The following is a 26,345-nucleotide window of genomic DNA, read 5'->3' on the forward strand; positions in this document are numbered from 1 at the left end:
GAGTTCCAGGAGTTCGGACAGAAGCTCGATGTGCACTTCCTTGGTGTCTTGTCTGCAGTAGTAGGTCGTCTACGTACTGGACCAGACATTCGGGGTGAGAGAATTCGGCTAAACCATTTGCCAGCTGTCGGTGGAAAATGGAGAGTGAGTTGTGGAATCCTTGTGGAAGGCATGTCCACGTGTGCTGCTGATTTTTAAAAGTGAAGGCAAATTTGTACTGGCACGCTTTTGCCAATGGAATGGACCAGAATCCATTACTGATATCCCAAACCGTAAAGTATCGGGAATGGAGTCCATGCTTGAGCATGGTCTCGGGACTTGTGGCTACCGTGGGGGCTGCTGCGGGGGTGACTTTGTTGAGTTCCCGGTGATCGATGGTCAGTCGCCATGATCCATCGGGCTTTCTCACTGGCCAAATCGGGGCATTATTAGTGGAGGCTACTGATCCAAGTACGCCCTGCTCTAATAAGCTGTTGATTACTTTTGCGATTTCTCCCTCTGCCTCTTGGGAAAATCCATATTGCTTTTGGGGTCTAGGGTCAGGTCCTGTGATTTGTACTGAACCAGCCATCTGGCCACAGTCGTGTTTGTGGGTCGCGAATGCTGTCCTGGTCTTTTGTAACACTGCCCTAACCTGCTTGTCCGTGCTAATTGTAGTCGGGTTAAACCAAAATTCGCCTACTGCGCTAATTTTGTTTGCGTATTCACCTATTGTGAGCGTTGCGGGGGCTCTTGCCGATTTTGCCATTCTCCAGACACATTGGTTGACTGGATCAAAGGATAGGTTGTGGCAATTCATAAAATCTTTGCCGAAAATGTGTTCCGCTGTGTGGGGTAGATCGACTAAAACTATGGGATGCTTGGTGGTGATGTTGCTGATTTGAATGGGTACAGGGGCAGTGATGTGTCCCTGCTGTGAGTGGCCTGTAAAGCCGCTGAGGGTGATGGTGGCTGCAGTGGGCCACGTGAGCTTTTGAAACATGGTGGAGGAATTTATTGTGGTGCGGGACCCTCCTGTGTCCCAGAGAAACTCGATGGGCTGTCCCTGCATTTTTGCTGCAACTACCGGTTGGCCGGACCTATCCCAAAGGGTGTCGCAGGCCCAACTGGGGGAGCCCAAACACCGTCAGTCCATCCCGTTCAGGTCCGTGTGATCTGAACGGGTGCTCACACTATGTATGGGCTCTGTCTTATTCTTATTCAGGGTGCCTGTCGGCTGGGCTCTCTGTGGCTTTCGTGGGGCATTGCATTTTCGTGCAAAGTGTCCCAACTGTCCACAGTAGTAACACTCCTGTGACTTTTGTGGGGGGCTGTTCTTGCTTTCATTTACCCATGCGGGGTTCTGGTGTGTTTTAACTGTGTGTATGTCTGCTTCTGCCTGCTGTTCTTCGGGATTTTTAACTGCGGGTTTGTTTTGTACAGACTGCACCCAGGCACGGGACAATCGTTTTACAACCCATTTCTCATTATGAGCCTCCTCTGAGGGATCATAATTCGCTCAAGCTTTATGTCCTGTTTCTGTGGCATGGGAGATAAGGGTGCGGGTCCATTTGGCCATGTTGTCTGGGGACAAATGGGCGCGATCTAAGTCTCCAAAAACTGTTGCAAAATGGATCCACAGGCGTCCAGCAAACACTGTGGGGTGCTCGGTTTTCTTTTGCCTGCACTTATCTACGGGGTCACCCCTGTTATACCCGATCGCGTCCAGGACCGCAGTATGCATTTCTGCAAGGGTGCTGCCTCCTACATTCTGTGGGTCGGGAAGGGCTGCTACGACCGAAGGGTCCAAACTCAAAACTGTGAGCTTTACATGCTCTCACTCATCCAGGCCGTACATGGTCGCCTGCTGCTTTACTCTGGCAAAGAAGTGGTGGGGGTCTGAGGTGGGGAGGAACGGTTTGATTTTCTCGCACGATCTGAACGGGTGCTCACACTATGTATGGGCTCTGTCTTATTCTTATTCAGGGTGCCTGTCGGCTGGGCTCTCTGTGGCTTTCGTGGGGCATTGCATTTTCGTGCAAAGTGTCCCAACTGTCCACAGTAGTAACACTCCTGTGACTTTTGTGGGGGGCTGTTCTTGCTTTCATTTACCCATGCGGGGTTCTGGTGTGTTTTAACTGTGTGTATGTCTGCTTCTGCCTGCTGTTCTTCGGGATTTTTAACTGCGGGTTTGTTTTGTACAGACTGCACCCAGGCACGGGACAATCGTTTTACAACCCATTTCTCATTATGAGCCTCCTCTGAGGGATCATAATTCGCTCAAGCTTTTTGTCCTGTTTCTGTGGCATGGGAGATAAGGGTGCGGGTCCATTTGGCCATGTTGTCTGGGGACAAATGGGCGCGATCTAAGTCTCCAAAAACTGTTGCAAAATGGATCCACAGGCGTCCAGCAAACACTGTGGGGTGCTCGGTTTTCTTTTGCCTGCACTTATCTACGGGGTCACCCCTGTTATACCCGATCGCTTCCAGGACCGCAGTATGCATTTCTGCAAGGGTGCTGCCTCCTACATTCTGTGGGTCGGGAAGGGCTGCTACGACCGAAGGGTCCAAACTCAAAACTGTGAGCTTTACATGCTCTCACTCATCCAGGCCGTACATGGTCGCCTGCTGCTTTACTCTGGCAAAGAAGTGGTGGGGGTCTGAGGTGGGGAGGAACGGTTTGATTTTCTCGCACGCGTCCCGTAATTGGGTCACTGTTAAGGGGGTGGTGTACAGAAATTCTGTGTCGTCCGATGTGGCTGTGCGGTGGGTGGTGAGTGGGTTCATTGGAACCTGAACTATCTGCTCTGTGGGGGGTTGGGGCACTTTTCTCTTTTGGGGCTTTCCCTGCGCACATGTTCCCTGAACATATCTCTGCGCTGTCTCATTTAACTCTTCCCAATCAGGGCCGTCTTCCTCATCTAACTTTGATCCAAAGGTTTCCTGGAATCCATTTTGAACTGAAAGCAGAGATTGCAGTTCTGCAATCTGCTTCCGGCACTTTGCGTGGTCTAGTGAGCTTTGTCTTTGCTCCGTGGTGGCAGCATGGAGTGCTCTTAACGCTGCCTTCAGGTCACTACACTGCCTCTGCAATGCCTCTACCTGCTTCTCGGTTTCCTCTCGTACCAGGACTGCACGTTGCGTGTCCTGATAGGCCTTTTCGTACTGGGATTGGAAGCTGCTTAAGTGCGCCAGACAAGACTGGTGTGCCGACTTGGCATCATCCACCTCTCCGTCTTTTGCTGCCATCTTCCTCCTTAACTCTATGTTCTCTCTTTCTACCTCACTGACATCGACCTTGCTCATTCAATGTATGCCTTCTATCTCTTTCCGGAGCATCCTAATGACCTCCTCTGTGCCTCGCAATTGTGCCAAGCAGGACACGATTGCCATCGGCTTGCGAGCTTTTCCTGAGCTCTTCTTGTGAATCTCGCTCAGCTTCTCCCACCAAGTATGTCCTATACTCCCAGGACATGTTTCCTCGTTGTTACAGAATTCGCTCCAAAGGGGCCATCCTTTCCCTTTGAGGTACTTCCTGATTTCTTCTTCCCAAACGGGACATTGTCCTACTCTACTGCTGCTGGTCGCTGCAACCACAAATTCTTCTGGGTTCATGAGGCGTTGCATTGCCTGCATTGCCATCTTTCCTATCTGAATGCTTTCTTAAAATTTGGAACAAGGGGTATTAAGGCGGTGCTGTAATTACGGGTACGGCTTTCACTATTTTCCGGAATACAAACTCGCGACAGTTTTGTCGCAACAAAAAATCTATCAGTTTACCTTATCGCCCTGTTAGTTACTCATGCATTTAACACACTTCCGAATTATGAGGATTGATCAGAACTGCTTGAACACTTGTGGTTTTCTGTTCCCAATTGGATCACTAATTCAAATTTTTGGGTTCTCCCGGAGTGGTTAAGCCACTTCTAGATCGGGTCCCAGCGGAGTCGCCAGTAATATGTTGCGAACTTTTGGTTGGTTCAATTGGCTCTGTTTTATAACCTTTGCTCTGGAGTCGCCAGGTATCTTTATGATACCGCCACGAGGTTCAAGTTCAAGTAATGATCAATAACTCAATACACCAATTAGTAAGATTCAAATCAAAGCACATTTATTATACACAGTAAATCGCTACTCATGCATAAATTCTACTTCTAAGCTACTTCTCCAACTAACAGGCCTATACTTAGCTTCAGACTGGCCCACCAGGTCAGGGGAACAAATCGCCTTTCGTTCGGGTTCTGAGTCTGCGGGATTCAAAAGCTGGTATGGACTGGTATCTAGGAGCGCCTATCTCGTAGCGAGCGTTGACTTAAGACTTACGGTCTTTTGGCGGTAGCTGAACCGGTCACTGTCAAGGGTTGGTTCGCGTTGCTGAGTGACCCGGTCAAGAAGGACAATTTGAACTTGGGGGCTTAACTTTATAGTCGCCAGGGGCTTCCCGTCTTTCGGGGCGGACCCTGTACCTGGTTCCAAGTGATTGGACTTTGTTCCAATCGCTTGGTTCGATTTCTCCAATACTGGAGCGGTTCCCTGATCGATGGGCGGTCTTGAGGTGTCCGTTAACCTCTTTTGTGTTGGCTCCTGCTGCCGCCGAGGAGTCTGGCTTGGCTTTGTTTATCCCATATGTTTCGATTGTTCCCGGGGATCGCTCATTAGTATGTAGATGGCTGCTACATTATTATGCAGATGGCTGCTTGTATCGATACTGTCTGGGCTTTTGCAGAGTTTAATACACAGTAAACTTGCACCTGCTAGTTTCTGCCTCTGTTGGCTGAATTTCCCTGCAGCCTTTGCTGTTCTCCATTTTACGTCGGGAGTTGGCCAACCCAGGTGGCTACAACATACACGTGGAAATTGAATGAATTTTTTTAAGTATCTGATTTTGGTGTACATGAATGTTAGCCTGGATGCTGGGAGAGCTCTATGCTCATGTTCAAGTTGTGTCACAGGATATTCATATCCTGCTGAGAACAGATGTGAAGAGCTTTGGTGTTGGCAATGACAATCAGTGTGATTCTTTTACTTAATAAGGAATGATCTCACAAGAAGACAATGGCTTACGTTCCATTGCTGCTTTGAGACCTTTGATGATGTCCAATCTGTAACCCAATTTTCTATGCTTTCGAGATGATTGATCATTCCATTTAGATAATGCATTCTCACATTAATAAACGTGGATAAAAACTTGAGTTTAACGGTCTTCTTATCTGGGATTGGCAAAATTAATCTCAGTAAGTATTCAGTCAAGGGACTTGTACATCTCTTGCGTATTTTTCTTCCATCCTCAACATAGTCACTAAGTAGTTGTTTCAGCAGGGATATATTTGGGCAGCACGGTGGCACAGTGGTTAGCACTGCTGCCTCACAGCACCAGGGACCAGGGTTCCATTCTGACCTCGGGTGACTGTGCGGAGTTTGTACTTTCTCCCCGTGATTTTGTGGGTTTCCTCTGGTTTCTTCCCACAGTGCATGTTAAGTGGATTGACCATGCTAAATTGCCCCTTAGAGTGGCTCGCTGGAATAGGTCAATGGGATTGGGCCTCGGTTGGGTACTCTTTTGAAGGGTCGGGACTCATTCAATGGGCCGAATGGCCTCCTTCTATAATTTAGGGATTCTATGATATATACAAATTAAATAACCTTGTTCCCATTTTCATGAAAATGTTTGCTTTTATGCATGTGACCTGTTTTCTTTTTGTCTCTACATACAGACATCCAAATCTGCCTACAGAATTATTTTCTCTGATTAAACCATGGCGCTTTCCATGTGTAATGATACTCCTTCAATGGTAATGGAACACAGTAACTTTTAAATATTAGCACCATGTTTGTATTCAATAACTGTTGATGGTAAAATGATTTTCAGCACTCTGACAGATTCAAACCCTAGTCACATGTAGGTTCAACAAGGTACCATTCTGTATTTCTATTTTTTTCAATATTTTGGCTATTTTAATGCAAAACAGCTGGTCTAAGTTCCTGTCAGTTCTGTCATTTTTGAGTAACTAGCTTGTTGTCCTTCCTTCAAAAATCTTTCTAAGTTCCGTTCACAGAAGTATATTTTACCACAGGGCTGCTGAAGGACCACTCCTTTTTACCACCAAGTTGCTGAAGGATCACTCCCTTTTACCACAGGACTGTTGAAGGACCACTCCCTTTTACCACCAGGTTGCTGAAGGATCACTCCCTTTTACCACAGGACTGTTGAAGGACCACTCCCTTTTACCACCAGGGCTGCTGAAGGACCACTCACACCTTCCTAAGAAAGTAGGACTGTACAGTAGATGGCAAATTCACCATGTCTCAATTCACCACATCTCAAGAACAATAAGAGACTCATAGGTATCAAAATAGGATCATTTCAAGGCAGAAATCCTGTGCTTAGTTTCCTGGCCCTCAAATCAATTGTGTAATAACGCAGGCATACCTCAGCACATAGTTGATGCAGACAATACACTGTGGCTGAGAGTTACGGCTGTTGTAGATGACTGTCCCTTGGGTCTCAACCCACACATATCCACCACGTTTTGCGAGCATCCGGTACTGGCCAGTAACTGCTTGACCTTTGGTGCACACTTTTGAAATAAAGAGGCAAAAAAGGAACATCGCTCCAGTTAATCATTTTTTTAGTACCCAGCAAAAAGTACTGATGGTTGCTACATATGTTGCACTTCATCTAGTCAGCATATTATATATAATCTTTGATTATATAATATTGATAATAGCAATGCTGAATATTGTCCCCAAGAAACTCTGTATTCTATTTTTGTTTATACTCTAAATAGAAATGGCTATACTTCACTGCGTTATATTTATAAATATTATCAAATTATATCTTCAAACTTCTTACACACTTTAAAAACACTTAAAAGATTAAAACACTAGAAAAATTACATTCAGCATTTCTGATTGATGTTTTCTCTGTTTACACTGTACATAAATACAGCACTATTTTTGTGATCTGACTTTTGAAAATCTGTTACTTTGTATTCTAAGCTGTACTTTGATCCAATATGAGTTTGGGTAGGCTGCAGTAATCTGGTAGTTATCATTGTGTTTTGAAAGGATAATTACATTGGTCGCAATCAATAACATCTCAATGTGCGCCATGCCCCAGTTACTTGTTTTCCAGAAGGCCTTGTTATTGCTGTAATCTTGTTTCATGCAGCACACAATGTCACCAGAAGGGTAGCTGCCGATCTGATAGGCCACTGATTACGCAAGTACTGCCATGTGGAAGCTAAACTCTGCTGCTGATCTCTGTTTGCCTTATACTGATCTACAAAACAGTTGCCAATGGGCACCTTGCATTAGAGACAAAAGATATGGAATAAACAGAAATTGTCAATTTAAGCGATTACATTTTTTTATTTTGGCACCACTGAAACTTGAAAAATTTCCCACCATTGAGGATAAAAGCTTTGTAAAATAAGAAATTAAATGAGGTATCAAAGGGAGAAGTGTATAGTTACAAGAAACAGAAGGTTTGAGATTACATTCATTTGAAGTTAGTTGTAGAACACGGGTCATTAATATAGACAGTTAAATGAATTAAGGATGAATTATATCGATCAAATAGGGTTTAAAAGTCTTTCCAATTTAATTTAGATAATTTCACTTAATTGCTGGTTTCTCATCTCTCTCTTTACTTGTACTTTGATGTAGTACAGCCATATCCCTCAATCATTATTGTTCATCCAATAAGACCCAGAATTTAGATCCCTGAATCCCTCTTTGCCTTTGACAATATCATTGACTGGCAGGTGTCTTCCTGTGGCTAAGTCTGACCCTGAAATGTCTTCCTTCTTCCTCAACTGAGCCATGTTCTGAACATGCTGGAAACTTAAACCCTAATTAGGATGGCTAAAATGAGGATTCAAAGGCCTGAACCATTTGTAAATCACCCCTGAATCCACAAGGCTGTTCCAATTTTTTTTATTAGGCCCATTATAGCAAATGGTCACTGGGGGCAAATACAACGGACTGTATATATTCACAGTTTCAATTATACTGATGTGCATTTCCAATCACCAAATCTAAGTTCCTAACAATAGAACTCTAGGGTGTTCCTGTGGCTCATCTCTTTAGAAGCGAGGGGTATTATATCTTGAGGGATGCTGTCCAGTTGCAATATGGACATTTCCAGTGGTCTGAATACATTCCTAAATGGAGTAAAGTTGCACAAGAGGAAACGTGAGAGTGCTGTTTCCAAAAATCAGCTGCACCTCATCGCAAGGTAAGTTCAGATGAAGAAAGTCTTTAAGCCCATGAATGCTACACTGTTGATTTCCCATTTTTGCATCTACATTGAGCGAGTTCTTCAATCGTGTTTTTTGGAAACAGAATGGTTCCTGTTAAGAAAGCTGGAGAGGAAAAGACAGACCATTCTGTCATCAGTGAGGTGGTTGAAAGAGAATAATACCATAACTTTGCAGAAGGATGTTACAAGAGACTCGCAGATTGTACATTGATTAGACCTGTAAATTTACAATTCATTAACTGGGTATTCTAATTGTCTCCATTATTAATCCACTGAACAGCTAGATTAAAGATGAATGAAAATGTCCATACTAAGTAAGGGGCTGTTTAGCACAGGGCTAAATCGTTGGCTTTGAAAGCAGACCAAGGCAGGCCAGCAGCATGGTTCAATTCCCGTAACAGCCTCCCCGAACAGGCACCGGAATGTGGCGACTAGGGGCTTTTCACAGTAACTTCATTTGAAGCCTACTTGTGACAATAAGCGATTTTCATTTTCAAGTTTCTATGCACCCAGCCAAAAATTATAATGAGGAATTTCCTAATAAACTACGATTTAATAACCTTTGTTTCTGCCTTATCTTATAAATGTCAGTAGGTAATCAATATTGATGAAAACTGAAGACAAGTTTATCTTTTCTGGTTTTTAATTTCAGCTGCTGTAAATTCCTGAGATCTATACTAAATCCGCCATTCACAACACTAAACTTGCCGGGTTCAATGCCCAAACATATCTGAAAATATTAGACAGAATTTCATGGGCCCCCACTGGCAGGTGTCCAGGCGTAAAAGTCTCCAGATGGCCTTTCCACCCAGTCTCAACTTATCAGAAATTTTACCAGGGGTGGCGGGGGGGCACTTTTTCCCTAATTGAGGCCCAAAAGTAGCCAATAAATAGTTAGCCTGCTTTTGCCTTTGTGGGGAAAAAAATCACTGGTGCCCCTTCTCGATGGGATCCATCGCCTCTTCCTTCCCCTCCTTTTCTCTCCCGCTCCCATCACAAGACTTCTGAATTTACCATTGTCCTGACTTCCTCGTACTTAGAACCCAGGGTCAGCCTGTAATTCCAGCAGTAGGCCACCACTGCCGATAATGCTGCTTGGACTTGGCCAGTCAAACTGGTCAGCAGTTTGTACGAGGCAAGTTTTTTACGCAGAGGGTAGTGGGTGCCTGGAACTCACTACCGGAGGAGGTAGTGGAGGCAGGGACGATAGGGACATTTAAGGGGCATCTTGACAAATATATGAATAGGATGGGAATAGAAGGATACGGACCCAGGAAGTGTAGAAGATTGTAGTTTAGTCGGGCAGTATGGTCGGCACGGGCTTGGAGGGCCGAAGGGCCTGTTCCTGTGCTGTACATTTCTTTGTTCTTTGTTCTTTGTTCTCTGAGTTGGGACTTGCTCCAGAGTACGTGGTTGAAGACCTGTCTCAACCAATTAACATTTCACAGAGTGTTAAATGGCTGTGGGCTGCCGACGTCAGTGAGGATGTGATCTCCACTGACCTTTTCCCTGGCAGGCTGAGAAATCCTGCCCATTGTTTCAGGACTATTTTTTTTACCGTATTGACCAATTTTTGTAAAGTTCCCCGAAAGATGTACCTTAGTGGCTGATGGGTTTCTGGTTGTTCCTTATAGCCATTTGCTGTTGGAGAGGAAATCAGCCTCTGTGTTGGACAACTTGTCTGCTCAGAGGAAGCAAGACCACAGCAGGAGGTCAGAATGTCATGAAATGCATATGCAGAGTTCATTTTAAAGGATCAAATGGCAACCTTAAGACCATCCGCCTGTCAATGCTTGTAAATCTATGCTTTTCACCTGTAGACTATTACAGTGTTGAGTATGAGGGATTGGCTGCCAGTCCCATTATCAGTATCGAGCCTCCCTCGTGTTCTGAGCTCTCCTGCTCTGTGCAGTCCAGCATCTCACAGCCTTCACATTGGAGCTGCCAGCCACCCTTCACTTCGGGCACACTAATTGGCCTTCCTGCATGACTGCTGTCCCTAATTAGACTGCGAATGTGGAGGAAGCCTACCAACTGTCTTACGTAAAATCATGCTGGAGGGCAGGATGCGACAATGAGCAGGGTTGGAACAAGAGATGACCCTGATTATTATTGAAGTTCACAAAATTCAGCCCTTTGCTTACTCCGTGGAGTTTATTTTCCCACCTAGTTTTGTATCGGTGGGTACATTCCAGTGCGATCCTTCACCTAAGTTACTGATATAGATTGTAAATAACTGAGGGCTCACCATTGATCACCATAGTACCTCAATTGAAACAACCGGCCAACTCAAAAATGACCTGTTTATTCTTGCTCTGTTTTGTGTTTAACCATGCTAATATATAGCCTCCAGCCCGATAACCCCTTTATTTGTGCGGCACTTGGTGTCACATCTCATCGAATATCTTCTGAAAATCCAAATATACTACTTCTACTACTTTTCCTTCATGTACATCCTGAAAGAACTCATACTAGATCTATTCTCGCATAATTTCCTCGTTTACTGTGCTCAATAATTTTATAATTTTCTAAGAACCCTGTTACTACTTCCTGAATGATGGATTCCAGCATTTTCCTGACGTCTGTGTCACAGTAACTATCCTGTAGTTCCTTCTTGAATAATCTGTTACTTTAATTGCCTTCCAATGCACTGGGACCATTCCAGAATCGAAAGCATTTTGTATGATGACAAACAATATATCCATTATTCTGCAGGCACCTCTTCCAGTCCCAATAATTGCTCCAGTACTTTAAAATTAATTATGTTCCTCACACTCATTAGACTCTTGTTTCTCCATTATTCATAATGGTTCTTTGTTTCATCCAATATAAAGACAGATGCAACATTTCCGTTTAATGTTTCTGCCATTTCCTTATCCCCCATTATAATTTCTTCTGTCTCAGCCTTTAAGGAAACCCAGTTTACTTTTGCTGATACTTTTTCGTATATTTAGAAAAAGCTCTTGAAATATGTTTTTATATTTCGTGTCCTCGTTATATTTTCTCTGTCTTTATCAATTTTTTTTGGTCACCCTTTGCTAGTTTCTAACTCTATCCTAATCCTACTCTTCCTGGCAATATTATAAGCCTCTTCTTTGAATCCGATCCTACCCTTCATCTATCCATCGGTGGATTACTTTTTCTGTGGAGTCTTTATTTATCAATGAGATGCATATTCTTTAAGAACTATGAAATATATTCTAGGCTTATCTATCATCATGCATTTTAATCTGATTTTTCAATCTGCCTTAGCCAACTTGTCCCTCATACCTATGTTACCGACTTTTTTCAAATTTAAGACTCTAATTTTAGACTTAAATATGTTAAGTTCAAACTCAATATGAAATGTTCTTATATTGGGCGTCATTCTCCGACCCCCCGCCGGGTTGGAGTATTCGCCGGGGGCTGCCGTGAATCCCGCACCCGCCGGTTGCCGAAGTCTCCGGTACCGGATATTCGGCGGGGGCGGGAATCGGGCCGCGCCGGTTGGCGGCCCCCCCCCCCCCGCTGGATTCTCAGGCCCGGATGGGCCAAAGTCCCGCCGTTAAATTGCCTGTCCCGCCGCCGTGGATTAAACCATTTGAACGGCGGGACAAGGCGGCGTTGTCATGATATTCAAACACACACATCATGATGAACACACCAACAGACAAATCAGAGCACACAACACCACAACCAATCACACACAAGGACACCAACCACATAAAAGCACGAGCACGACACCTAGTGGACAGTAGGTCTGGGGACAAAGACACGGACAAGACCTGTTACAAGATCACAAACAGGGAATCCCCACGTGCAGAGTATCAAGACAAAACTGTACATAGAAAGTTTAAATAAAATAGCGTTGTACCATATACAACCGTGTTGGCTCATCTGTGTGTCAGAACGCCCAACACCACATGGTACAGGAGTGGATCGATACCTGCCAACTAACCTGCCATTCTGGACATGGACCGCACCGACAAACCGCAGCCGTTGCAAGTCGCGGGGAACCTAGGTACCAATTGGAAGCTCTTCAGGCAGCGATTTGACCTGTACATCCGAGCCAACGAAAAGAGTGCCTCGGATGAAACGAAGATTGCAAGGCTCCTCTTCTACGCAGGTCAGCACGCCCTCGACGTCTTCAACTCACTGGTGTTCGAAGAAGGCGAAAACCAATCCAAGTATGACACGGTCATCCTCAAACTGGACCAGCACTTTAAGGTTGAAGTGAATGAAAGTTTTGAAAGATACCTCTTTCAGCAACGCCTGCAAGGGAAGGAGGAGCTTTTTCAACCCTTTTTGACGCACCTCCGAATTCTAGCGCAGTCCTGCGGTTACGGCAGCACCACAGAGTCCATGATCAGGGACCAGATTGTTTTTGGCGTTGCCTCTAGTGGCCTACGCCAGCAGCTTCTTAAAATAAAAAGCCTCACCTTAGCGTCTGCTGTGGAAGCCTGTGTCCTCCACGAGAATGCAACCTGCCGTTTTGCCCGATTTCAGGCGTCCGAGTTGGCACGGAGGGGGTCCCCAGCCGTCGAATCGGCAAGCCAGGCCGCCCACGACGCCGAACGCATCCAGGCCGTCGATTACTTCCCGACCCACGGCCCTGACGACAGCGGCCGCTTCCCGCGCTTTTCGCCGTCTCCCGCACTGGTGCGCGCCAAAAATAACGGCCACATCAAGGGACGCACTGCGCAGGCGCAGTGGCGCAACGAACGCCGTGACGTCATGACGTGCGGCATTTGTGGAGCTGTACACTTAAAAGGGCAATGTCCTGCTAAAAACCGACAGTGCCTCAGATGTGGCAAGATGGGCCACTATGCTGCCCACTGTCGTTCGGCTCAACCCATGGATCCTGCACATCCCCGACAATCTCGCAGACAAGTCAGGACCGTCCAGCCCACGCATCAAGACTTCCAGTTAAGTGATGCAGATGACCAGGATGCCTTCCACGTTTCCGTCATCGATGTCAACAAGGTCAATGCCATCAATCCAGCCGATGAGTGGTGTGCCACCCTGACGGTCAACCGATCGCGCGTCACCTTCCGTCTGGACACCGGCGCATCCGCCAACCTGATTGCATATTCTGCATTCCAGGCCATGAAGGTCAAACCACCCATCACGCCATCCCGGCTCAAGATGGTTGATTATAACGGGAACGTCATCCCGTCCATAGGATCTTGCCAGCTACAGATAACTCACAAGATGCACACGGCCACACTCCCCTTCGAAGTTGTCGGCTCATCAAAAGACTCGTTACTGGGCGCACAGGCGTGTAAGGTCCTTCACCTGGTACAGCGCATTATGTCTCTCTCTCCAGATGAGATATCCGACTTCCCGGATGCTGAGTTCCACGCAAATCTCCATTCCCTCCTTGCTCACAACCAGGAGGTTTTTGAAGGCATGGGTACATTGCCATACACGTACAAGATTCGACTCAAACCGGACGCCATCCCTGTCGTTCACGCACCTCGCAGGGTTCCTGCGCCACTCAAAGACCGCCTCAAGTTGCAGCTGCAGGATCTTCAGGACCAAGGGTTCTTATCCAGGGTCACGGAGCCCACGCCATGGGTCAGCTCCATGGTCTGTGTAAAGAAGCCCTCTGGCGAGCTCCGCATATGTATAGATCCTAAAGATCTGAATAACAACATCATGCGGGAACACTATCCCATCCCGAAACGAGAGGACCTCACCAGCGAGATGGCGCAAGCCAAAATATTTACCAAATTGGATGCGTCCAAAGGATTTTGGCAGATCCAATTGGACCCGGCCAGCCGAAGGCTATGCACGTTCAACACCCCTTTTGGCAGATTCTGCTACAACCGGATGCCATTCGGCATCATTTCAGCATCTGAAGTTTTCCACCGCATTATGGAGCAGATGATGGAAGGCATCGAAGGGGTACGTGTATATGTGGACGATATCACCATTTGGTCCACCACTCCGCAGGAACACATGCATCGTCTACGACGTGTCTTCACCCGCATACGACAAAATGGCCTTCATCTCAACCGCGCCAAGTGTGCCTTCGGCCAGATGGAGCTGAAATTCCTCGGGGACCACATCTCACGATCAGGGGTCCGTCCCGATGTAGACAAAGTTAGCGCCATCACAGCCATGTCACGGCCGGCTGACAAGAAGGCTGTCCTAAGATACCTGGGCATGGTCAACTTCCTTGGGAAGTTCATTCCCAACCTGGCTTCTCATACAACGAATATGCGCCATCTCGTAAAAAAATCAACAGAATTCCACTGGCAGCAATCGCATCAGCTGGAATGGGAGGAGCTCAAGCACAAACTGGTCACGGCACCAGTGCTGGCGTTCTTTGACACGCCTCGCCCTACAAAGATCTCAACAGACGCCAGCCAATCTGGTATTGGAGCGGTACTCCTGCAAAAAGACAGCACGTCGTCATGGGCCCCGGTTGCATATGCCTCACGAGCCATGACCCCTACCGAACAGCGCTACGCGCAAATAGAAAAAGAATGCCTGGGCTTGTTAACTGGACTGGACATGTTCCACGACTATGTGTATGGCCTGCCACGATTACGGTTGAAACTGACCACCGCCCCCTGGTCAACATCATCAACAACAGACCATGAGACGGTTCTTCGGAACATGCAAATGCAGCGTGATCGCCAGAAAAGTCAGTACGACACATGAGCGACGGACCTGCCCCCCCTGTCCTCCGGAGACAAAGTACGCGTCTATCAACCGTATGGTGGCTGGTCAGCACCGGCCGAAGTCCTCCGACATGTGGCTCCCCGCTCGTTCCTGGTTCGCATGCCGGATGGTTCAGTGCGTCGCCGCAATTGGCGCGCCCTTCGCCGACTTCCACGCTCGCAGCCACACAGTACGCACACGCCAGATCCTCAACAGGCTTCCGAGGATGACTTTGTGGAGCTGCTGCAGATCACGCCCTCTCCATCGCCACCCATGGCCATGCTTGCACATCAGCCGGTGGTTCTTGACCCACCCTTGAGGCGGTCAACCCGAACTCGTCGCAAGCCCATTAGACTGGACTTATAACACCGTTCATATGTCTAATAAGTTACACAATTTTATTTGATAACCTGTTGTTGTTTATCGTTCCAGATATCGTCTGACTGGACCACTGTTCAAGTTTTTTTTTCTCGTTCGCATTCATGTTCTGTTATGGTACAACCTTGTTCATGTGACGCACCCGACATCGCCCCATGTAAACAGTTACGTCATATGCACATGCTGTACACAACACACACACACTCTTAGATGCACTCACGACGCGATCATATTTATTACCACGTAGGCACATATCTTTGTAAAAAGGGGGGATGTCATGATATTCAAACACACACATCATGATGGACACACAAACAGACAAATCAGAGCACACAACCAATCACAAACAAGAACACCAACCACATAAAAGCACGAGCACGACACCAAGTGGACAGTAGGTCTGGGGACAAAGACACGGACAAGACCTGTTACAAGATCACAAACAGGGAATCCCCACGTGCAGAGTATCAAGACAAAACTGTACATAGAAAGTTAAAATAAAATAGCGTTGTACCATATACAACCGTGTTGGCTCATCTGTGTGTCAGAACGCCCAACACCACAGGCGTGGGCGGGCTCCGGGGTCCTGGGGGGGGCGCGGGGCGATCTGACACAGGGGGTGCCCCCACGGTGGCCTGGCCCGCGATCGGGGCCCACTGATCCGCGGGCAGGCCTGGGCCGTGGGGGCACTCTTTCCCTTCTGCCTCCGCCACGGTCTCCACCATGGCGGAGGCGGAAGAGACTCCCTCCACTGCGCATGCGCGGGAAACTTTCAGCGGCCGCTGACGCTCCCGCGCATGCGCCGCCCCGACATGTCATTTCCGCGCCAGCTGGCGGGGCAACAAAGGCCGTTTCCGCCAGCTGGCAGGGCGGAAATTCCTCCGGAAATTCCTCAATGTTGGGGCTCGGCCCCCAAAGATGCGGAGCATTCCGCACCTTTGGGGCGGCGCGATGCCCGTCTGATTGGAGCCGTTTTGGGCGCCAGTCGGCGGACATCACGCCGTTTCGGGAGAATTTCGCCCATATGTTCACTCTTCCCCGACAGTGTCTCGTACTAATTTCCTTCGGCAATTACTAATGGTGTTGATGTAAAATGTAAAATGTTACCCAGGGTGATCTAAAATAGTCTGTTCCCTTGCTGGTTTCGCAATGTTTTCAGAAACAGTTTTAAGAAGCTGTCTCAAACATATTCCATAAACCCTTCCTCCAAGATACTTTCCCCAGTTTAATTTGCCCAGCCTATAAGATGATTTATAGTTCCCCATTGTTGTTACATTACCTTTATCCCAAGTTCCTCTTTTCCTTGAATAAAAGCCTGCCTTACAGTTTAACTATTGTATGGGGCCATGTTATGAATGCACCTTCCATGGCTATTAAATCTAAGGGGCAGCATTTTGGGCAGGATTCTCCGTTCCCGGGACTAAGTGCCCGCGCTGTCATGAACACCGTCGTGTTTCACGACGGCGCGGACAGGGCCTGGACACAACCTATTCTGGCCCCCATAGGGGGCCAGCACGCTGCTGGAGCGGTTCACGTTGCTCCAGCCGCCGCGCCAACCCACGCATGCGCAGTTGGGGCAGCTCATTCCTGCACATGCGCAGTTGGGCCGCGCCATCCTGCGTATGCACGGGGAACTTCTTACGCGCGCCGGCCCCTCACCAACATGGCGCCAGGGTTCTGGGGCCGGCCGCGGAAGGAGGTAGGCCCAGGGAGGGCGGGGTCGGCCCGCCGATTGGTGGGCCCCGATCGCGGGCCAGACCCCATCAGAGGCCCCCCCCAGTGAAGGAGCCCCCCTCACCCCCCCACTGGCCGACCCCCCCCTCAGCGTTCCCGCACAGTTCCCACCGGCAGCGACCAGGGGTGAACGGCACCGGCGGGACCGTCATTTTATTCGCTGGCCGCTCGGCCCACCCGGGCCAGAGAATCGCCACTCGCCGTTTGCGGCGATTCTCCGAGCGGCCCAGTGCAATTCTCGCGGCGCTGATTTCGGGGGGGTGGGAGACTCACGTGCGGGTGTCGGGGCAGCGTGGCGTGACTCGCGTGGCGCCCGGGGATTCTCCCACCCTGCGTGGGGGGGGAAAATACCGCCCTTTATGTTTCCCCACTTGTGAGTCTGCAGTTAGCTTGGCCCACAAAAATCCTTGGATGGCCTTCCCACTCGGCTCCCACCTGCCCCGAGCACTCCACAATTTTACAGTGGGATGGACAAGACCTAGGCCAGCCCATTCACCCTTGCCCCAATTGAGCCCTTAAATGGCTAAATAATGACCACTTAAGGGTCATTTCCTGCCCAGCCTTAATTTTTAGGTTTCCAGGAGAAATCCCACTGTGGAGGGATGACCAGGAAGTAACTCTATTCAGGCCTCTGGTGGGAAAGGAGGGGAGGGAGTGTGTCTCCGTCAAAAGCCTCCTTTCAACACTGGGTCCTTTCTCCACACCACCCAGCTTCCCCACCAACATCCCCAACCCACTTCTGCCCACCAGCCCTGGATCTCATCTCCTTTCCCTGCTCTGAGTCCCTCCCCAAAATTGATCTGGTCCTGAATTCTGGGACTTAAGATTCTGGGAACTGCTTGCAATCTCTGTCCTGTCCATTAAGGTTCCTGGTATTGCTGGGATTAGAGAGCTATAAGCCAATCAAATTGGCTGGTAGCTCGTTGAGGTGCAACTTCCTCCTGACTGATTGGCTGAAAGCCTCCAGCAATTTAAGGCTCCTTGGTTGTGGGGCAGCCAGTATCGGAGGCAATGAGCTCTCCACCAACTCATTTTGCTGCTGGGGTGGAAAATCCCGTCATGCGGGAAAAAAATCAAACCCTGGGGTGGTACACAAACCCAAAGCACCTGATTCAGAGCCACTGCTCACTCTGCGACAGGAACCCATGTAGTAATTAGTCTATCCAATTTAAATTATTGATTTAATCATCATAGAATCATAGAATTTACAGTGTAGAAGGAGGCCATTCGGCCCATCGAGTCTGCACCAGCCCTTGGAAAGAGCATCCTACTTAAGCCCACACCGCCACCCTATCCCCGTAACCCAGTAACCCCACCTAACCTTTTTGGACACTAAGGGCAATTTAGCATGACCAACCCACCTTACCTACATATCTTTGGACTGTGGGAGGAAACTGGAGCACCCGGAGGAAACACAGTCACGGGGAGAACATGCAGACTCCGCACAGACAGTGACCCAAGCCGGGAATCGAGCCTGGGACCCTGGAGCTGTGAAGCAACAGTGCTAACCACTGTGCTACCATGCCGTCCTTAATAAAGTAGAGCAAATAGTTATAATTGCATGTATTCGCCCCGCTCCCTTATTCATTCAAATCTCTTTCATCCAGCTCTTAATGTTCTTTATTATCACTTCATAATGTTTGCACAGCAAAACTTATTTTGCCACTGAATAACCCAGATACAAACCTCATTGAGCTTTCTTACTAATATCTGCCTCCTTTCGTTATGGTTAATTGAGCATGATGACTTTGCACATTTAACTATCATGATACTGTGATTTTTATTCATTTCCATGCACCAAAAAGTGGAGAGATTACAGTCCCAATAGCAGAGTCTTCCCCCTGTGCCCATCCCACTGATTCAACACTTCCCCTTAACGTGACCCATCTCCTCTTATTGCCACCTTCTGCATCCTTATCTTTAGTCAGTTGTTAATCTGTGCCTTGGTCTTCTACTTGGTAACCAGTGACCTTGCTTCGTAAAAGAGTTTCCCGTGAGGGCAACATATAACTTTAAAATCCACGTTGACTGTGATTTATTTATTGGCAATGCATAATATTTCATGATCATTTGATTCCATTATTCTTCCAACTACTGAGGTTTGTAGTTACCAGCTCTGGCTCCTTCACCACTCTTCAATAAAATTCCTATTCCCAGTCTCTTGAAACGTTCACTTTTTCCCCTCAAAGTGACTGCTTCACAAATCTTTATTTTAGTTCTTGAACTATCATTGTATGGCCTATAACGGAGACTTGAGGGAAATAAACTTGAAGGTCTGTGAGGACAACGCAGGAGATTGACTGGATTGCTCTGCAGAGCACCAGGATAGACTGGATGTCTTCTTCTGTGTCACATTGACTCCATGACTTTCAGATGCTGCAGCCCGAACCTTTTGGTTTACTAATATTGTAGTGCCTGCACACGTGTGCTTGATACGGCATGGTACACTGTTCGTGTCATTCCTGATAACTGCTTTCAACAAGTTGCTGACCGATGGAAGCTATATGAAAGATGTCTGATGATAGATCTTCAACCTTCCTTTCTGCCGTATGGTAACATCCAGGATTGTCCCTTTCCCTTGGCTGCATCAGAGAAATACTTAAATTCTGGGAAATTAACATGACTCCATAATTTGGCGACTTGCATTTTGAATTATCAGGAACATATCTGTAATTTAATTGCTTTCGCACTGGCACAAAAGATTGGTACCCTTTGAGGAATCTATGCATACTTTCGCTTCAACCATTCCTTCATTCTAAAGGTTCAACTGCACTCTTAATAAATGGAACAATTTACTTGTTTGTGGGTTGTTTGCCTTTTCTAAATGTACAGTATTGTCACACAAAATGTCAAACTCAATCTGTGGGGTCAATTTGAGCTGTTCCTGTCAGGAAGGGAGCAGGCAGCAGGGGGTTAGCCGCCCATCTTACACCCTCCCCCACTTTCCTTTCCATTGTTTAACTAGCTGCTCTTAACAGGCATTCACAATGTATTTTTCCATAGGGTGTTGAGTTGGACTATTCCAATCAGGCTGTTTTAGGGAGGCAGCTTCAAAGAGAACAGCCCACAAGCAAACATTATGCATATGTGAAGAAGTCGGCATGGTGGCACAGGGGCAGCACGGTGGCACAGTGTTTTGCACTGCTGCCTCACAGCACCAGGGACCCGGGTTCAATTCCGACCTCGGATGCTCCGGTTTCCTCCCACAGTCCAAAGATATGCAGGTTAGGTGGATTGACCATGCTAAATTGCTCCTTAGTATCCAAAGGTTAGGTGGGGATACAGGACTAGAGAGGGGATTCGGCCTAGGTAGGGTGCTCTTTCAAAGGGTCAGTGCAGACTCGATGGACCGAATGGCTTCCTTCTGCACTGTAGGGATTCTATGATTCTGGATGCAATGAATGGGGGTTGGGGGTTGGTGGAGGCAGTTAACTCCCAGATAAAGGGAACAGGCATAACCCACTTGATTGTAAATAGCTCTTTGGACAGATTATTCCTGTCAGCAGCTTTTCTTTTAATACACTGAGACAACGCTCTGACTGTTGAGAGTTGCACCATAGTTAAGTTATAGTATTTTATTTGTGTTGTAAGCAAATGCAACTAGGTTTGCTCGATAAATCATTTGTCTATCAATTCAACTGTTTCTGAAAGCTATTTTTGCCATTGTCTGGATAGGTTTATCTTTTTCCCCTTTCTCCCTGCAGTCACCTTTTTATTCTCTGATTCAAAGTCTTGTCATCTTTACCTTTTAATGTATTCTTCCTGATTTACACACCTGACCACTGCTAACTCTGAAGCCGTCCTTCACTCATTGACTACATCCTACCTAAAAATTGTCCACTAATCGATTGATAGTGATCGTAATCAGTCCAATAACATTGATAATTGCAAACTTCAGTTCCAGTATCTGACTGGAAATTTGAGACTTGCTACCGAGCTAGATACTGCAGCTTTCAACTCCCAACAGCAATATTTATTAAATATGTTGGACGGGATTTCCGTTTGCCGATGGCGAAATCACAAAACGCGATTGGGCAGGGAATAGATTCCGACGCGAAAATCGCGGCGGACGCTGATTTGACGCCAAATCGGGATTCTCCATCACCTCGATAACGGCGTCAATGCGTACTGGAACGCACGTACAGTAAAAACCATTTGAATATCATTAGCCGGCCCGACCCGGTATTCTCCACCATTCTCCTCCTTCGATGGGCCGAGTTCCCCACGGCGCGGTTCACTTGTACTTTCAAAAACCGTGAAACCGGTGTGTTGGCTGCTGAGGGAGAGAGAGAGGAGGTAGGACATGGAGTGGAGTGACTGTGGGCTACCGGGCCAGACACTGGCCGTGCTGGCTGGGGTGGGGGAGGGGGGAACGGGGGGGAACAGGCCGAGTGACCTACCATGGGACTGGGGCCGTGCCCAGGCACTGACCGCCATTACTGCGGCCATCTTGCTGCACACCCACTGACCACCCACCTTGGCCCCTGGTTCTGCAGAGGGACACGAGCCATGTGGGTGCCCCACCACTGCACCCCACCCACCGCCACAACACCCCGCCCCCACCCGGCCACCACCCATCACCAGCCCACCCAGGGCAACACCCAAAGTAGCCCCTACTGTGCATACCCCTGGCGATGGCAGTGCAAGCCAACGGTACCCCTGGCATCAGGGACGGGTGTCAGGGCCAGAGGCCCCAACGGTGACCGGCACCGTTGGGGCCAGTGGTGCGGGGATGGGTACAGGTAGGGACATGCATGGTCAGAGTCCAACTGAGGCCACCATGTAGCCCATTGGACCTGGTTGGGCATGAGGGTAAGCACCATGCTAACATGTTGGCCTTTCGCCTCCTGCAGACAATGGATATTGGAATTCAGCCAGCAATGGTGGCCTTTCTGCTAGTTGCCGAAGCCCTGGGGGATGCCCTGAGGTTGTATGATCGGGCGCTGCTCGAGGAGGAGGAGGAAGTTGCAGCAGCAGCGGGACACGTGGCAGCTGTCCAGGTTGGAGAGCCGGCTGCCCAACAGGCTGAGGAGGAGGAGGTGCCAGTGAACCACCGCATGAGGCCTCGTGTGTACCAGCAGTGCCTGTCATTTGAGGACCTGCCGGATTGGGCATGCCAATGAAGACTCCGACTGAGCAGAGAGTCAGTGCGACGTATCTGCCAGATGATGGTACGCCTGGCACCACGGGGGTAACGGGAGGACACCCGCTCCCGGTGGCCGTCAAGGTGACAGTTGCCCTGAACCTTTATGCAACGGGGTCCTTCCAGGTGCCCAGTGGGGACCTGTCCGGAATCTCACAGACCTCGGTGCACAGGTGCATCCGCGCTGTCACGGAGGCCCTAAATGCCCAGGCGGCTCAATGCATCCACATTAATGTAGACCGAGTCGACCAGGATGCCCAGGCAGCGGGATTCGCTGCCATCGCCAGGATGCCCTGGGTCCAGGGGCTGATCGACGGGATGCATATCCTCCTACGAGCACCTGCAGATGACAGGCTGCTCTACACAAACAGAAAGGGGTTCCAGTCGATGAATGTGCAGCTGATATGTGACCATCAGCTGCGCATCATACACCTCTGTGCCCGATACTCAGATAGTGTGCACGGCGCCTTTATCCTGGCATACTCGATGATTCCTGACATGTTCGAGGTGCATCCCCGGCAAGGGAGCTGGCTCCTGGGCGACACGGGTTAGCCGCTGCGGTCGTGGCTGATGACACCAGAGTTCACACATGCACAATTTGTGGATGCAGCTGGCCACTATATCGCCATTACCCTCCACTGAAGTGGGATTTTGAAAGAACAGGGGCGGGATTCTCCGACGCCCCCACTGGTTCGGAGATTCACCGGGGTTCGGCGTGAATCCCGCCCCCGCTGTCCTCCAAATTCTCCGGGCCCCCATAAATCGGCCCGGCGTGAGTGCGCCGCCCACCTCGGAGAATGGCGGGGTCCGGCGTGACTCAATGGACCCTGGGGCTGCCCGAATCCTCCGGCCCGTGATGGGCCAAAGTCCCGCCCATCTTTTGCCGGAACCGCCGGCGTAAATTGGAGTAGGTCCCTTACCGGCGGGACCTGGCGGCGCGGGTGGCCTCCGGGGTTCTTGGGGGGTTGCGGGGGAATCTGGCCCCGGCAGGTGCCCCCATGGTGTTCTGGCCCGCGATCGGGGCCCACCGATCCGCGGGCGGGCCTGTGCTGTGGGGGCACTCTATCCTTCCGCGCCGGAGGCTGTACCGGTCCACCATTCCCGGTGCGGAAGCGAAGCCCTCTGCGCGTGCGCGGGGATGACGCCAGCATGCGCTGGTGCTCCCGCGCATGCGCCAACTCGCGCCGGCCGGCGGAGGCCCTTCTGCACCGGTTGATGTGGCGCCAAACCCCTTTCCTGCCGGCTGGCGGGGCACAAACCACTCAGGGGCAGGCCTAGCCCCTGAAGGTGCAGAGGATTCCGCACCTTTGGGGCGGCCCGACACCGGAGTGGTTCACGCCACTCCATCCCGCCGGGACCTCTCACCCCCCCGGGTAGGGGAGAATCCTGCCACAGATGTTTCGAATCCAGAATGTACAGAACAGAACAGGTAAGAAGAGGAGTACCTTTGTGAACGTGTTTTGATAACCAGGGTGCCCCTCTAAGAGGTAAGGTAGCCTTTTGGTTAGGGTCCTGGCATACCCTTGGAGAGGTAAGGCACCCTTTGGGATTGTTAACGGTGAACACGATTATGCACATTTTATGCATAAATAGTTGGAACAGTCAAGCTGTCAAGGAATTTTGCATCTGTCAAGGAATTGTCTAACTGTTAAAGAACTATTATAGAGCTGTCCAGCTGTCAAGGACCTGTCTAGATGTCAAGGAACTGTTCAAGAACTATGCAGCTGTCAAAGAACTGTTGAAGGGATCGTAAGGAAACTGTCAAGCTGTCAAAACTGAAGAAATGTCAAACCTGTCAAAGCCATCCAGGAAGTGTTAAAGCTGTCAATGAACTGGCCAAAGATACTCGGTGAGGGGTAAGGGAAAAGGGGCCATGAGTTAGCACTTAATTGGCTTGAGGAGTGTGGGAATGTGTGGAGGCATGGCTTGACATTGGAGATATGGGGACCATGGGGGAAGAGTGGTGGGGGTGGGGGTTGGCATAGGTTGGCATGGATGAGGCATAAGAAGGGGTGAGAGCTGGAGGATGTTTTTGTTTTAGTATTATCTTTAATTATTTAAAAACTGTGCCGGAGTACAGAGGCCGGTCTTGCGTCCAGCCCGCCTCCGCATTTGTTCCGGGGTCACCTGCCCCGGTTCCTTTTTCAGTCTACGCACTCCCCTGACTGAAGATTCAACCTGCGGGTGACATTTATAAACATCAGGTTTGCCATGCCGGGAAACCTTCCGATTCTGTGCACTGGCCCCACAGAGCGAAATATGGGCCTCTTTAAATTGTTACACAGGTTTCTTTGGTAGAAATGGAAATAATATGCGAATGTGGTTTTTTGTGTGTGTTTTGTAAATGCTGGCAAGGAACGTATGTAAGACAATTGCTGACAATCCGCTGCACATGCTGGTAGCCGAGCTGGTAGCAAAGCAGCTTCAGCAGAGACCTAGAGATATCATACAGGCCACCATGAAGCACATGGGGGAAAAAAATAATCAGGATTCATCCCATCTCCCACTGGCAAAATATTTCATAAATGTTACCAGTTTTTCACTGATACACTTTTTAAAAATAAATTTAGAGTTCCCAATTATTTTTGCTCCAATTAAGGGGTAATTTAGGGTGGTCAATCCACCTGACCTGCACATCTTTGGGTTGTGGGGGTGAAACCGACGCAGCCATGGGGAGAATGTGCAAACTCCACACGGAGAGTGACCCAGGGCCGGGATTCAAACACGGGTCCTCAGCGCCGCAATCCCAGTGCTAACCGCTGTGCCACATGTCACCCCACTGATGCACTTTTAATATTTATTATTAATGATTTCACAAATGCTTTTGTCCTGGTAGTGTTGGGAAATCCTTTGGGCTCCTGACAGGAAATTTATGTCTTCTGCACAAGAATGCAAATCGCTGCAATACTGGAAGCTGTTTCCAGAAGTAATTAAAAGTACTAAGGTATTGATACCAGAATATTTCATAAGCGTACTAGTGGCCGGGGTGGGGGTTGCAAAAGAAATCACAAAATGCACTGAATCAAGATCCAAAGATACGGGAGTCAAAAACACATCTTTTCACTGTCCCGTTTTAAAATTAGTCTCGTAGTGGATTAACTTCTTTGTCGGGCTACTTCATTAAATAACAAGTCTTCTGGATGGACCACTTACGATTTTGGTGACTTTTAATCATGTGATCTGAATCCAGTGCATGGTAAAACTCATAAACGGAACGTCCAAGCAGTTCTTCTGGACAATATCCCATCAGTGCTGCAATTCTGGTAAGACAAACGTTAAACCATCACAGTTTGTACATAAAGATTCCCTCGACTCCAGAAAGAACATGCTAGATATTCCATTTGTAAAATACAGTGAAGCATAATTAAATATTTCAAGGGAATCTTAAAAAGGCATATGAAGGGGAAACCGTAGTATACCCTTATAACGGGGGAAGGAATATTTCCAATGAACAGCATGTACATTTGTTGAAGAAAATTCAGCTTTTAACTTGGTTTTGTTCCATAATTCAATGCATAGAATTGTTAGTACCTACCTGGGAATCGTAGGAAGGAATGAACAGAATCAAGAGGCTGAAGAATTAACTATTATTTAGTACTACGTTTAGCAGGGTCACAAGCCATTCCACAACATAGAATTCCTACAGTGCAGAAGGAGGCCCTTCGGCCCATCGAGTCTGCACCGACCCTCCGAAAGCGCACTCCACTACCCCATTCTATCACCAGATCTCCACCTAACCTTCACATCTTTTGACTGTGGGAGGAAACTGGAGTACCTGGAAGAAATCCATGCAGACTCGGGGAGAATGTGCAAACTCCACACAAACAGTTACCCAAGGCCGGAATTGAATCCAGGTCTGTGGCGCTGTGAGGCAGCAGTGTTAACCACTTTGCTTCCGTGCCACCCCATGTGATTATGTGCAAAAGAGCTGGGCAGGGAAGGCTCAAGACAACAAGGCAAGAATCATTTCCAAGTCATAAGATCTACCTGATGTTCATTGATTATAAACTTAGATTAAAACATCCACTTATGATTGACTGAAACCTGTTGACTATAAAATAATAGACTTTTTTGCTATTTTGCACTGGAAGACGAAAACCCAGACAGAATTTTTCAAAAATCCGGAATGTGTCAGGTTCAGACTGCCAACTAGTGTGTATCTCTCCAAATGCACAGCTAAGTTTTCACTCCAGATTTTAT

The 26,345-nt window shown here is 48.3% G+C and overlaps 1 protein-coding gene across 3 annotated transcripts in view; it reads right to left on the minus strand.

Annotated features, from left to right (window-relative positions):
• Positions 1–26,345, minus strand: part of epas1b (endothelial PAS domain protein 1b) — a 233,889-nt gene that overhangs the window by 30,063 nt on the left and 177,481 nt on the right. For all 3 annotated transcript variants that reach the window (XM_072510710.1, XM_072510702.1, XM_072510693.1), the window contains exons 7-8: positions 25,299–25,405; positions 6,410–6,557 (exon numbers count right to left, since the gene is read on the minus strand). In XM_072510710.1, the coding sequence (XP_072366811.1) occupies positions 6,410–6,557; positions 25,299–25,405 (255 nt within the window). The remainder of the gene's footprint in view (positions 1–6,409; positions 6,558–25,298; positions 25,406–26,345) is intronic.

Source organism: Scyliorhinus torazame, chromosome 1 (assembly GCF_047496885.1).
Source record: "Scyliorhinus torazame isolate Kashiwa2021f chromosome 1, sScyTor2.1, whole genome shotgun sequence".
NCBI lineage: Eukaryota > Metazoa > Chordata > Chondrichthyes > Carcharhiniformes > Scyliorhinidae > Scyliorhinus > Scyliorhinus torazame.